Source organism: Xiphophorus hellerii, chromosome 22 (assembly GCF_003331165.1).
Source record: "Xiphophorus hellerii strain 12219 chromosome 22, Xiphophorus_hellerii-4.1, whole genome shotgun sequence".
Lineage (NCBI taxonomy): Eukaryota > Metazoa > Chordata > Actinopteri > Cyprinodontiformes > Poeciliidae > Xiphophorus > Xiphophorus hellerii.
Genome location: NC_045693.1, coordinates 2929239 through 2943583, shown reverse-complemented (window position 1 = coordinate 2943583; position 14345 = coordinate 2929239). Strand labels below are relative to the sequence as shown.

At 41.0% G+C, this 14345-nt stretch overlaps 2 protein-coding genes across 5 annotated transcripts in view; one reads left to right on the top strand and one right to left on the bottom strand.

The window, feature by feature from the left end:
- The first annotated feature begins 472 nt into the window (after positions 1 to 472).
- On the top strand, positions 473 to 7959 carry eif3s6ip (eukaryotic translation initiation factor 3, subunit 6 interacting protein). The gene is made up of 15 exons (XM_032552275.1): positions 473 to 623; positions 952 to 994; positions 2563 to 2773; positions 2871 to 2950; positions 3469 to 3530; positions 3616 to 3685; positions 3765 to 3838; positions 4721 to 4892; positions 4986 to 5140; positions 5212 to 5382; positions 5463 to 5596; positions 6174 to 6347; positions 6420 to 6609; positions 7563 to 7643; positions 7773 to 7959. Exons 1-15 carry the CDS (start codon positions 600 to 602, stop codon positions 7842 to 7844), a joined length of 1713 nt encoding a protein of 570 aa, XP_032408166.1. The 5' UTR covers positions 473 to 599; the 3' UTR covers positions 7845 to 7959.
- Positions 7960 to 8302: 343 nt separating this feature from the next.
- cdh23 (cadherin-related 23) overlaps positions 8303 to 14345 on the bottom strand; it is a 195517-nt gene continuing 189474 nt past the window's right edge. The window contains exons 61-69 of one of the 4 annotated variants that reach the window (XM_032552270.1): positions 14247 to 14344; positions 14029 to 14149; positions 13868 to 13947; positions 13689 to 13729; positions 13527 to 13587; positions 12870 to 12999; positions 12548 to 12667; positions 12231 to 12347; positions 8303 to 9893 (exon numbers count right to left, since the gene is read on the bottom strand). In XM_032552270.1, coding sequence (XP_032408161.1) covers positions 9552 to 9893; positions 12231 to 12347; positions 12548 to 12667; positions 12870 to 12999; positions 13527 to 13587; positions 13689 to 13729; positions 13868 to 13947; positions 14029 to 14149; positions 14247 to 14344 — 1110 coding nt within the window. In that variant the 3' untranslated portion in view covers positions 8303 to 9551. Of the gene's footprint in view, positions 9894 to 12230; positions 12348 to 12547; positions 12668 to 12869; positions 13000 to 13526; positions 13588 to 13688; positions 13730 to 13867; positions 13948 to 14028; positions 14172 to 14246; position 14345 lie in introns of those variants that run through there. The other 3 variants (XM_032552274.1, XM_032552271.1, XM_032552272.1) reach the window with 3 other exon arrangements.

Below are 14345 nucleotides of genomic sequence, written 5' to 3'. Positions count from 1 at the left end.
GATGAAGCAAGCAAAGTAGAGCAAAATTGTGAAGTGGAAGGAAAATGATACGTGTTTTATTTTTTTTTCTCAAATAAAAATCCAAAAATGTACATCAAGCCCCATTTTTACTCTAGTTGTGAATAATCCTTCAACATGTAACATGGACAAATTATGATGACATATTTTTATATGCAATAATTTATGTATTTAATAAACTATTAAATAACCAAGCAATCATATGTGCATTTATTAACTAGATAGCGTATTCTTTACAGGGTTAATTCCCTTAGTTCTCCTCCCCTAATTGTTTTCATATGAAAAACTACATTAATTTGAATGAAATCGTGTTTCAAACATCCTTCATCCCACAGAAGCTTAAGATCAGCTGTAAATGAACTTTCTGATTTCAAAACGTTCAACTTGGCATTTATCTGCCCAGAGACTCAAGTTCCCACAATGCTCCACAGCTGTGTTTCTGGCTTACGTCACAGAATGTTCTTTCCGCTTCCTCCCGTCTCTCCAGCGCTAGCTGCGTGGTTTAGCGGCGTTAGCTTGTTGGGTCCCGCTGCTGGCCGGTTATTCTATTCATCTGCGAGTTTGGATTGAATCCCACCAGAATGTCGTACCACGAAGAGGAGGAAGTAAGTATTTATGATCGGTTCGACATATTGTAAGTCTGATTTTGAAATATTTGTGACACACGGGCTAGCCGCTTAGCACCTAGCAGCAGTTCCAGCCGGTGTAACTGTAGGTAGCTAGCTAGCATGAGAGCCAATATTGTTGATTCTAACGGAGAAAGCTACATCTGTTAGCTGTATCTAATGTCAGATAACTAAGTTTAAGAAGGTTAAGATAGATATGCAGTACAGTAAACCGACGCTACTGTTTACTGTACTTGTACTACAGTAAAGTAAATGACAAATATTCCAGCATCAGCTAAATACTCAAATAACATCTTTTTCTCCACAGTACGATCCTTATGCCTACTCAAATGACTACGATCTGCACACAGGTAAATATAAGAGTAAATGTTTGAACTGTTTGTTTTTAATCAGGATAAATTGATATGAATCAAAATACACTGCCTGGCCAAAAAAAAAAGTCGCCACCTGGATTTAACTAAGCAAATAGGTACAAGCCTCCTATTGGATAAGTGCTGCATAGGCGATTATCCTTCAGCTGGCAACAAGTTATTTAACCCCAGCTGATGCAATGAGTAACTCCTCATTTCTTAAACAACCATGGCAAAAGACACATCCTGTGGTCGTGGAAAAGACGTTAGTCTGTTTAAGAAGGGTCAAATCATTGGCATGCATCAAGCAGAGAAAACATCTAAGGAGATTGCAGAAACTACTAGAATTGGGTTAAGAACTGTCCAACGCATCATTAAAAACTGGAAGGATGGTGGGGAACCATCGTCTTCCAGGAAGAAATGTGGTCGGAAAAAAATCCTGAATGATCGTGATCGGCGATTACGTAAACCTTTGGTCAAATCGAATCGAAGAAAAACAACAGCAGAACTCAGGAGTATGTTTAATTGTGAACGCAAAAGCATTTCCACACACACAATGCGAAGGGAACTCAAAGGGTTGGGATTGAACAGCTGTGTAGCCGTAAGAAAACCTCTAATCAGTAAGGCTAACCAGAAAAAAAGGCTTCAGTTTGCTAGGGAGCATAAAGATTGGACTCTGGAGGAATGGAAGAGGGTCATGTGGTCTGATGAGTCCAGATTTACCCTGTTCCAGAGTGATGGGGGCATCAGGGTAAGAAGAGAGGCAGGTGAAGTGATGCACCCATCATGCCTAGTGCCTACTGTACAAGCCTGTGGGGGCAGTGCTATGATCTGGGGTTGCTGCAGTTGGTCAGGTCAAGGTTCAGCAACATTGTGTGCCCAAAGAATGAGGTCAGCTGACTACCTGAATATACTGAATGACCAGGTTATTCCATCAATGGATTTTGTCTTCCCAAATGGAACGGGCATATTCCAAGATGACAATGCCAGGATTCATGGGGCTCACATTGTGAAAGAGTGGTTCAGGGAGCATGAGACATTTTTTTCACACATGGATTGGCCACCACAGAGTCCAGACCTTAACCCCATTGAGAATCTTTGGCATGTGCTGGAGAAGGCTTTGCGCAGTGGTCAGACTCTCCCATCATCAATACAAGATCTTGGTGAAAGATTAATGCAACACTGGATGGAAATAAACCTTGTGACACTGCAGAAGCTTATTGAAACAATGCCACAGCGAATGTGGGCTGTAATCAAAGCTAAAGGTGGTCCAACAAAATATTAGAGAGTGTGACCATTTTTTGGTGGCGACTTTTTTTTTGGCCAGGCAGTGTACATTAGTGTGTTTTGGAAATTGTGAAATTATGTTAATCAATGAATTCAAAAGGGAAACTCTGTTTAGATTCATAACAAACAAGATAGTAAAATATGGTTGCTTGAAATTAATCTTCAATTTTCACTTTTTATGTGAAATTACTGAAAAAAGTTAATGTTTCTGTCTAATTTAATTGGATTCACCTGCAGTTGGACACCTGAAGCCTCTCTAAACAAAGTTCTTCTATTCGCAGGTGATCCTAAAGCAGATCTGGCGTATGAGCGGCAGTACGAGCAGCAGACCTACCACGTCATTCCAGAGGTCATCAAGAACTTCCTGCAGTATTTCCACAAAACCATCTCTGATCTAATCGACCAGAAGGTTTACGAGCTGCAGTCCAACCGCGTGTCCAGCGAGAGCATTGAGCAGAAGATCTACGAGATTCAGGACGTCTACGAGAACAGGTGAGCCTAACGCTTCATAGAGACAGTCGAGGTGTGTGTGTGTGTGTGTGTTGGCATGAAGAATGTTTAATCTTGATTTTGCTTTGCTTCTAAACAGCTGGAACAAGTTGACTGATCGTTTCTTCAAAACTTCCCCGTGGCCTGAAGCTGAAGGCATCGCCTCGCTTGTTGGCAATGGTGAGATCATCATCCAATCAGATTACAGTTCAAACCAGAAGTTGACATGCAACTTTTTTCTCTCACTGCCTGAAGTTTAATCAGACCAAACTTCTTTTGTTTCAGCTCAGTCAGAATTACCAAAACTATTTCTATTTACTTAAATAATAAGGTATTTTAGTTTAATCAGAAATAGAATCTGTCAGAGATTTATTAATCTTTTGAAAATCAGAAGTTTACATTGTGATTTTTTTTTCTTGTTTTGACTCGATGTGGAAGTCAAAAGAAATCAGCCAAGGTCTCAGGATGGTGTCTTCTCATAATGTGTGTTTAAATATCTGGTTTAATTGCAAAATTTTAGTGTTTTATTAATGAAATGCATCAAAATGAGTTTTTTTTGGAGTTCTTCAGTGTGAAAAAATGTTTAAATGGATAATATAGTTTGAAATACCTGAGGTACTCTAAACTTTAGACTTCTCCTGTAAAGGTGTTACTTCCTGCTCATGTGAAGCTGATTTTGGTGTTTGTCATTTGCACAGATGCTGTTTTCCTCATCCTCTATAAGGAGCTCTATTACAGACACATCTACGCTAAAGTCAGCGTGAGTATCGGCGTGACGTTAACGTCTGGTCGGGTTCTGGAGCTGCAAACATTCTGTCAGAACCGTCGTCTCTGTGTGTGATTAGGGTGGACCCACTTTGGAGCAGAGGTTCGAGTCGTACTACAACTACTGCAACCTCTTCAACTACATCCTCAGTGAGTGCAACCATCCTGGTGCCGTAGCTTTAGATGCCGCAGATGCATCAGTTATATGACAACATGTGGCTGTGAACAGATGCAGACGGCCCCGCCCCTCTGGAGCTGCCAAACCAGTGGCTGTGGGACATCATTGATGAGTTCATCTACCAGGTGTGCATCATATTATGAACTTTAATCATGGAATGAAATGATAAAATTCTATAGTTTGTGTTTTATTTAGGGATGCACCGATCCACTTTTTTCTCTTCCAATGCGATATCTATATCACATCTGCATCGGCCAGTACCGATCCGATACAGAAAATCAGCTGACTTGACTTAAAATATTTTTTTTAACACAAACATAAATGTACTGAATTACACATTTATTTGACAACGCTGAACCAGTAAAGTACACTTAAATACACCAACAACTATACTGTCACGGTAATAAATTTTCTGGACAATAAATTGTTCCAGTAATTATTCCAATAAATGATAATATTGTTTTAAGAGCATTTTCTACTAATTTAGTGTGATTGGCATAATAATGGAAGAATACGTTCTCAAAGGCCAATAAACTTAAAATTTTAATGAACATTTAACACTTTAACTGGAAGACATTTTAAATATCTAAAATAAATAAAAAAAACAAACAAAATGAATTATAAAGTCACAAATCTGTCCTTCAAAAACAGAGCCAGCTGAAAAAAAAAGCACCAGACTGAAGACTTGTCATCCAGTTTTTGGTAGAACAGAAGAAAAATGATAAAGGAAATTGAGTTCATTTTAATTGATCATGTAATTAACTGATTTATTACTTTTTGTGAAAGGCCTACTGCAAATCATCTTTCAAATGGTTCAGAAAGTGCAGTTAGGAATCCTAAATATAATATAAGATAAATAATAAAGCATGATGTCGCTCAGAGTGTAAAGTATAGAACTAGACAGAATAGATGTGCCCTTATGGATCCGGACTGATCCAGATATTAACATCGGATCGGTTCATGTCTAGTTTAATGGAAACAGGAAACCTGCTCCGTTTCCTCCACAGTTCCAGTCCTTCAGTCAGTACCGCTGCAAAACAGCCAAGAAGTCCGAGGAGGAAATCGAGTTTCTGAGGAACAACCCGAAGATCTGGAACGTCCACAGTGTCCTCAACGTCCTCCACTCCCTGGTGGACAAGAGCAACATCAACCGGCAGCTGGAGGTCTACACCAGCGGAGGTAAGCTCATGTTCTGGTGTTACATTTAGGCGCAACGTTTAAAGCAAAGGTAACATAGATGACTGAAGGCCGTCACCCATTGGTCGGCTGCAGGAGATCCAGAGAGTGTTGCTGGGGAATATGGCCGCCACTCCCTGTACAAGATGCTGGGCTACTTCAGCCTGGTGGGTCTGCTGCGGCTGCACTCCCTGCTGGGTGATTACTACCAGGCCATCAAAGTCCTGGAGAACATCGAGCTCAACAAGAAGGTGAGAGAGAGACTTCCTGATGGAGAGACTTGTTGGTGTTCAGCGGCCTGATCGCACTTCCTGTCCTTCAGAGCATGTACTCCCGCGTGCCGGAGTGCCAGATCACCACCTACTACTACGTAGGATTTGCCTACCTGATGATGCGGCGCTACCAGGACGCCATCCGAGTGTTTGCCAACATCCTGCTCTACATCCAGAGGACGAGGAACATGTTCCAGAGGTCAACCTACAAATACGAGATGGTCAGTACAGCCGTGATGGTTTAATTTTACTGATGTAAAGCGATGGGATTGAAACTTTTCATCGCCTGGGATGTTTTTAGATCAATAAGCAAAACGAGCAGATGCACGGCCTCCTGGCCATCGCCCTCACCATGTACCCCATGCGCATCGACGAGAGCATCCACACCCAGCTGAGGGAGAAGTACGGAGACAAGATGCTGCGCATGCAGAAAGGGTGAGAGATGATGTGGGCTAACAAAATTTTTACCATGGGAGACGAAACTGACAAATTCAAACCACTGGAAGGCCACAAAATTCATTAAACTGAAAATATGAATTTGCAGTTTTGCAAATTCAGGCAAAATCAATGCATAGCAAAGCATAATTATGAGTTTATTGCAGATTTTCCTCAAAAATCTTCAAAAACTCCCACCTGCAGGTGACAGTATTACTGACTTCTATTACTGCTGTCTCTGCTGTGATGTCAAACTAAAATCCATGACTGATGTGGCGAGTAATTTAAGTTCTTTAAAGTATAAAAATGTTTGTGTCCAATCTGTCTGCCTTTTTCTTTCTTCTACATGTAGATTTTGAAGGAGATTTAATGAGGATAAATGTAAAAATGGTGAAATCTCAGAGACTGAATATGGAGTAGTGACTAGCTGCTAATTGCTACAACTAGTTGAAGAAGTCAGTTCTGTAATTTTCACACAAATGTGTCTTAGTCTCTGCTCCTTCTGATTATTATTATTAGCCGGTACTGCAGTACTTCCTGTCAGTCCTTCATGGACTTTGTTCTGTTCTCATTTCAGAGACCTGCAGGTGTTTGAGGAGCTGTTCAGCTTTGCCTGTCCTAAGTTCCTGTCGCCTGTGGTGCCAAACTATGACAACGTTCACCCCAACTACCACAAGGAGCCCTTCCAGCAGCAGCTCAAGGTGTTTGCTGAGGAGGTGCAGCAGCAGGCTCAGCTCTCCACCATTCGGAGGTGATGGATGTTTAGCATCTCTTCTCCAGATTACACAGCGGCTGTTTAACCTTCCTGTTACCATGCCGACAGCTTCCTGAAGCTGTACACCACCATGCCAGTGGCCAAGCTGGCGGGCTTCCTGGACATGTCGGAGCAGGAGTTCCGCATCCAGCTGCTCGTCTTCAAACACAAGATGAAGAACCTGGTGTGGACCAGCGGCATCTCGGCGCTGGACGGAGAGTTTCAGTCTGCATCCGAGGTCGACTTTTACATCGACAAGGTAAAAGTTCTACTTCCTGTTTCTGTTTACAGAGCTGTGAAAAAGTCTTCACATCCTGACAGACTTCTTCTGTTTGCTCAAGATTTTTAACTCATTAAACAATAATAATTTATACATAATGAAATAAAATAACTCAGATTTTAGTTGAAGAGGAATGTAGAAATACATATATTTAATGTAAAGCTAAAAGTTAAGAAAAAAAACATGGTAATAAACTTGTAGAATATTTTAACTCATATTTTCTGTTTCTACATTTTCTGTGAAAAATGTAAAAAAAAAAAAAAATCTAAATAGTATGTATCTTTGTCAACTTTCTATTCCGGAGGGAAAACATGTTACCAGTCTTAAACTTTAATCAGGATGATATTAAGGGCCAGATCTGGCCCCCAGGCTGCGCTTCGGAACCCCCTGTACTTCAATTGATTTAAATTGAATCGACTTTGACTCTGCCACTCCAAAACATTTGCTTTTCTACTGTTTTTAAGTTATTCTTTTAAAATATTTCTTTTCGAGATCTTTCAGCCATTACAGGTTTTATTCACATGATTCTGGTTTGGTAATAATCAGGTATGAATTCAGCTGGAGAAATTAAACTCAACTTCCTAAAAATGTGGTTTCATTATTAAAAAAAAGTTAATTTTTACCAAAGTAGGTAGTTGCCTTTTATCTGATGACCAGGTTAGTTTGAAGTTTTTTTCCTTTAATGATTGAAATCCTCAATTGAAAACTGCTTTTTCTAATTACTCAGGTTGACTTTATTGGTCCGAAACATTAAGTTGGACAAAGAAAAGCAGAAACAACAGCAGAGATGTGTATGGAGGAAAATATCTGTAATTGAAAGATGGTGAAAACTCCCAGGAATTTAAATTAATTTAAACACAAACATATGTCTTTTTATATATGTTTATGCATACAATTTAATTGTAGATGAAAAACGGTTTTATGTTTAACAGGACATGATCCACATTGCCGACACAAAAGTTGCTCGTCGGTACGGAGACTTTTTCATCAGACAGATCCACAAGTTTGAGGAAGTAAGTAGATTCACAAAGTTTAAAACGGCTGTAGAACTTTAATCTAGAAAACTGGACTAGAAAGTTTCCCAAGTATTTAAAACGAAACACATTCCCTGTTTCATTTATTTCTCCTTTTGTTTCCTCCAGTTAAACAGGACGTTGAAGAAAATGGCCATCACTGGCACCACCACGGCGACAGGAACCGCCACCAGCCGATGAGACCGGGCAGCTAACAGCCAAATCCTCTGCGGTGTAACTTAGTTTCCTGATGAAAAACTTTTCTATGTTACCTGGAAACAATAAAATTATGGAGTTGTCCGAAACAATCTGTTAACTTTTTATGTCTCAGGTGCACATTTATAATTTTGGACCACCGGGTGGCAGTATTTCCAAACTGTTGCACCTACTTGTGTTTATTAAAAAAAGTATTTTCCTCTGGACAAATTTTGCTTTAGAGGATTCTATCAACAGGTCCAGCTCAAATTATTTAAAGGTTTAATGTTTTATACAAATCTTTAAAAAAATCAACTAGCTAAAACTTATCCAAATGAACAAAAAGGCAAATATAATATTGTGTGCATCAAACGTTGCTTTATCAACCATTATGACTCCAGGTATTAAGCTCAGGTTTCGTTCTTGTGGTGCGTCAGGCATCACATTATTGCAGACACTCGAACCAGAGACCATTTGCATATTTTAATTAGCACAGATCATCCCACAACATTTCCCAACACAGATCTCATGGCTGGTGACAACAATAATAAAAAAAAGAAACAAACTTACAAAACAGGAATATAAAACGTATTTTTTTTTCCATTACACACCACTCAACAGAAACATCTGTTATACAAGGGAAACAAATGGACATGTCACCATAGCACTATATACTCATACGCCAAACATCCAACATGACTTCCTTAACGGTTTTGGTAAGACAACATTTTTCTTCAAAAATATCTTTTGATTCAATGTTTTTTTTTTTTAAATACAAAAATAAAAATAAAGCAAAATTTCTCACTTTGAGCTTGACAGTGAGCCCCCCCCCCAACCCCACGTGGCAGTGTAAAATCACTGGGCACATTGCCATCTTAACGTCTATAAAAATTTTATTTGCTTTTAGAAATATTTTATTTCCTTTTTGATAAAACCTTTTTTTTTTATCTTCCTCATCATTTCTAAGGAACTGTCCACCATGTATTTGGAAAGTCTTGTTTCTGTGCTGACCATAATCACCTGCCCAAGAGCGTTTCCAAGTTTTTTGCTTCCATCAGGAGCTTCTTCACCCTCATTCTTATGTGATTTGTGTAAAATCACTGAGAAAACAATGAAAAATTCCTCAGTTATTTCCAAACTATTGAAACATCCATTGCTATTCCCGTCCACACTATGGTACACTGACTGTAATCATGTTGCCAAAGCAATTCTCTAAAAATCTGCCTGATTATTTTATGTTCTCGGTTTCCTTTTAGAGGCCATCTGCTGGTCTGAGTGTGTGTAGATTGATGTATGTGTGTGTTTTTGTGTGAGTGTCTGCAGTCCAGGCATAAGTTTCAAAAGGATTCATGTTAATGAGGCACCTTTTAGATGAGTTTAAGGTCATGGTTGGAGCAAATGTTGCCCGCTCCATCTCGTTCACTCAGCATTTTAATGACTGCAAGGGAAACCTTTTGTCTTGCTGAAGACGGGGATCCTGCAGGTGGATTAAAACTTTACAAACTGGTACTGTGACCATTTTCATCAATGAAAGAGCCAGTCAAACCAGCTCACACTCAGTGTGAGTGTCCTCTTGCAGGATGTTTCACTGAAGCACTGGCTGAAGAGCTTCCCTAGACTACAAACACTTCCCCTCCAGTCCTTTTCAGGAGGATGGAGGCACAAGGACACACACAAGCCCTGTTGCCCTCAGACCAGCGAGGCCTCGGCTAGTCATAACTCTGTGATCTCCAGGGGACTCTCTGACAGGGTGTCCCCGTCCTTGTGGCGGTGCATCGGGGTGGATTTAGCTGACTCCGTGCGAGCGTTTCTCTCTGAGTACAAGCCGCCATCTGCGTTCAGTGCCTCTAGAGAACGTGCCAGAGCCCGCTGGTCGTCCTCCGGCAGGCTGTTGATATCTGAGGTCAGGAGGGTGCCTGTGCTGCCATGGACCACATGGATGCCTTCAGGCCCCTTTAGCTCCACGGGAAGTTTGTGCTTGAACCGCAGAGTGCCGCGTCCACCAGCCAAGTCCAAATTCTCATCTTCATCGTCGTCCAGATCACTCTGAATTAGCTTTTAGAGACAGATAGAGAAAGAGAGTCAGTAAGATAGCGTGAGGCTAAGCACAGGTTGCCAGGAATACATTTTATAAGATAAAGAAAGTACTCTCCTCTGATTGCCCTTTTCCACTAGTGCCAGTTCAGCACAACTCGACTCCACAAGGGGTTTTCACTAATACCAGCTACGTGGTTCAGGCTGTTTTTAGTACCTATTTCTCTGGAGTGTCCAGAGTTGGGTTGATGTCACAAGACTGTCTGGTTGTGTCACAAAAGCAACTCACTTGTTATAATCTGATCCACCATTTATAAAATCTTGTGAGCTTGTGCAACTTTTTGGGCTCTTGGACCAGCTGTCTATATGGCAACCCACCAACTACAGTACAACTGTTACTCAATTGTGATGGAAACCCCCCCGAACTGCATGGACCAATAGAGCCAGGTCTAGCCACCCTGCTATAGGTAACATTTGTCACACTTTCAGCTGGTGAGGTTTGCTCTGTGTCAAACAAACGAAACTCTGAGTAACCTGTTCCACCCCTCACCTGTGGGTGCACTGCACCAAGACTTGGTGAAGAAAACACTGTACAACTTTCTTCTTCACAAAATGAAAACATAAGTGGCAGCATCAGATTTTAGCGTTTGTAGGATTTCTTTTTTGTACTGTAAAAAATCTTGAGGTATTTCTCCTGTTAATACTGGACTTGCATGTTTGTTTTGGTTGTATTTACCCAGAATGCCCTGCGCTGTAGTCCACTTCCTGCTTTTTGAACAATCTCCAGTCTGCCCAGTGTTCACATATGCATTCAAACCACCCCAGAGTTCACTTCAACCAAACCCAGAGCTATGTATGTAGGCAGACCAGAGTTCAGTTAAGCATTCACAACTCCCCAAATGGACTGAACTTCCCAGGCAAATGAACTGGAGTTGGATGAAAGTGGACTGAACGGGCTGGTCTGAATGCACCATAAATGTACAAAACCACACAACAGATCCCACACTGACATTCTTTATTTGACAAAGAACATAAATCTTCAGAGAATCACTTTCAGCAACAATAACTCAACAATATAACTTTTTCCTTCCTCATATTATTAGAAATTAATTTTAGACTAATCATCTTAAACCCGTTGCTTCAGTTCAGAGGTTTGCAGACATTTCCGTCAGGCGGTTGTTGACCCAGTTTGCGGCTAGCTTGAACCCTGAGAAGATAAGACGGCTTCATCTGCTATACAATAAAATGCAAATGTGATCGTCTCAATGGCTACCCTGCTCTGGTTGCAAGGCCAAATCGCCACTCCTCTACCACCGTGTTTGATAGTTGGTATGAGTCGTTTGTGCTGATGTGGTCTGTTTGGGTTTGTCCAAATATGGTGCTGAGCATTGAAGCATGAAATATATACAGTTCTTTGTTCTCGTCTTCCTAAAGAACACCGTTACACAAGTCTTGTGGTTCATTCAGATGCAACTTTGCAGACCTAAATCACGCTGCAAGAGAGGACAGGGTTTTTCCCGACAGCCTTCTCAAAGAAATCATACCCGTTGATTCTTTTTCTAACTGTGCTAGATCACTCAGTTGGTGTTTTGCAATTTCTTTGAGCATTGCACTGTCTGCTGAGTCATCAACTCCTGGGAAAATCATCAGCTGTCCTAAATGTTCTCCACATTAGATTGTTTGAAAATTGATGCTTTGTTGATGCCTTTCCATCTTGGGGTTGAGTTCATTATGCTTTAAAGACGCAAACTGCCAAAACCAAATCTTTCTGAGTTGCTCAGACTTGCTGATGATCAATTCTTATATCCTTCAGAAAAAGCAAGGGTGTACTTTCCATTTTGTCTTCATCTCTGTATAATTTACAATGACACTGTAGAATCAGCTTCTTTTTGTACTCTCATTTATAACAGATAAAGAGCATGTACTTTCTTTTTTTCATAAGTTGTGTACATAGATATGTTTGAAAATGCAAAAGAAGGAATCATTTAATCTGAATAAATGTAAAAAAGTAAAAATAGACAAGTGTGAAACATAGATTAAGAGATGGATCAAAGGATAAGCAGAGTTCCAACAGATCTGGCGCACATCGAAGAGAGTAAATGCACCAATTATCGAGTAGAAGAGTAGAAATGTCAGTATTTTGACAAATCTTGTGTTAGAAGTCTTGCAATGATTTAAAAATAGCAGAAGTTCAGAATCATGAACTTACGCTCCATGATTCCAGACATGAAGCAGAAGTAGTGAAAATGTGCACCATCAGAACATGAGAGAGGGAATCAGAAGAACAGTTCGATCACTCTGAGTGGCAGTGAAGAAGACCAGATGCAGAGAGCTCAGCGGTTTTTCTTCCAGGCCCACCTCAGTAACTGATGACTTATCTCCTTCTCCTTGGCCGGTGGAAACGGTGGCGAGCCGCGCTGCAAAGAGCTTTTTCAGCCTCAGATAGTCATCCAGAACCACCTTCAGTAGAGAACCCTGACAGGACGGCAGTTAGGATCAGACAAACTCTGACACAATCCGCCCCATAAGCCCGAACTTCAACCCCTGAACCAACAGCCTGCAGTCAGGACATGAGTAACTGTCTTTGACTCCACCGCTCAGTGCTTGTTGATTGGAGTTAGGATGAGTACATACATCAATGTTTCTGCATGTTTGCTTCCTTTGATGCGTCTTACCTTGATGGGCCCTTCCCTCATAATCTGACCCAGCTTAGCGATGTTGTCGTACTCCTGAATGGCAGCTCTCAGGTAGCGATCGTCCTCTGGCCTCGCTTGAGGCTCGCGACCAAAGGTCCCCTGAAAGGAAAACCACACAGTCATCATAGTAATCAATTCTGAATTACCAACTATTATTGTACCAATTATTGTTCTAGGAAACACTAAAGTTATAGGTTAGAGAATCAGTCCATCCTGGAAAAAGAACAACTCAAAGTAATTCATAAATCCCAGACTGTAGGAATAAGCTGAGCAGTGAAGCCAGATGAATGTTGATACTGACGTGTGTGCGTGCCGGGCTGTTCCACAGGTCGGTGATCTCACTCAGGTTCTCTGGCAGGTCGTCTTCATGATCAGCCTGAGCAGCAAGCTCCAAGTTACGACAGAATGGGTCCATCCACACGGGATTCGCTCTGCAGGAAGAAACGTGCAACTAACCCCAAATTCAACTTTATGTTTGCAAATAAACTGTCTAAATAGGTTACTTAGGGTTCTATACTTTTACTATATTTATGTTTCAGTGTGAGTTTTTACATCTTCGTGTAAATTTGATTAATCCTGCAATATTTTGCCTAAAACTGACTCAGCGCTGCCCTCTTTGGGTTGAAGGGTGGCTACTGCAGTTACATTTTTCTATTTATTACAGTGGTACAGTTTGGTTCCTTTGTCACTCAGCCCGGTTCGGGTATAAAACAGTTTTGGTCTGCCACAGCCCCACCTGGTGGTGAGTCAAAAGTTGAAAACGCCATAAAAGTCTCCAACAACATGAAGAAAAAGTTGCTAGATTTGTCGCTAGTCGGGTTTTTTTCAACGAGAAAATCGCGAGAGGGTCTGAAACATCAATAAATGTAGTGACAAAGTAGATAAATTGGTAAAATAATATAAAAATCACCAAACTCTTTTAATAAAGAAAGTATGCCACTCAGGACATAGATCTCACCCCTCAAACGAGTACTTGTTAGTGTTTGGCATATCCAGAATATCCATTAGACCTTGGTTTCCTGCATAGGTAAACGAAATAATAGGAAAAGCTGTTATGCATTAGTTCCAAAGTAACGTTTGCCAACAGCTAACAAGGCTGTGTGTAAAGCTGCCCCCTCACCTGTTGATCCTGCAACAATAGCTTTAAGCTTCCTCTGGTGTCTGCAGGAAAAACATCAGGAGAAGATAAAGACATTAGTTTGCAGATTAAAACATTTGCGCCTTGGCTGCTTTTAAATCACGCCGCAATCCGCATTGAAAAGAAATCTGCTACAGTGGAAATATCTACAGGATTCTTACACTCTGCGATAATGCCAGTTCATTGTTACAAACAAAATCCCCGCCAAGCACAGCAGCACGGCCAGGATAATGATCACCAGCTGGGAACGTGAAAGAAAACAGAAAACCAGCAGTGAAAAACTTCCACAGTGTATGAGCTCATGGATGGCGGCTGAGCAGACCTGCAGGGTGGAGATGTCATCAGGCAGTTTGTCACCGATGGCAGGCTGAACGTCCACCACGTTGTACGTCCGGAACAAACTCCTCAGCTGCTCCTTGTTCTCATCGATCATCTGGATGACTCTAGGATCACACAGCACAGTTCCTAGTCGTTACGATCAGAACCTGAATGATCAGAACCTGAATGATCACAGAACTTAAAGGCGAATAAAAAAACAACCTTTCCACATCCAGGATGGTGTTGGTCTGATTGTTGACGACGTGGATCAGCATGTCGGTCTGAGAGTAGCTCACTCTGCCCTTCTTGTCCACATGGAAC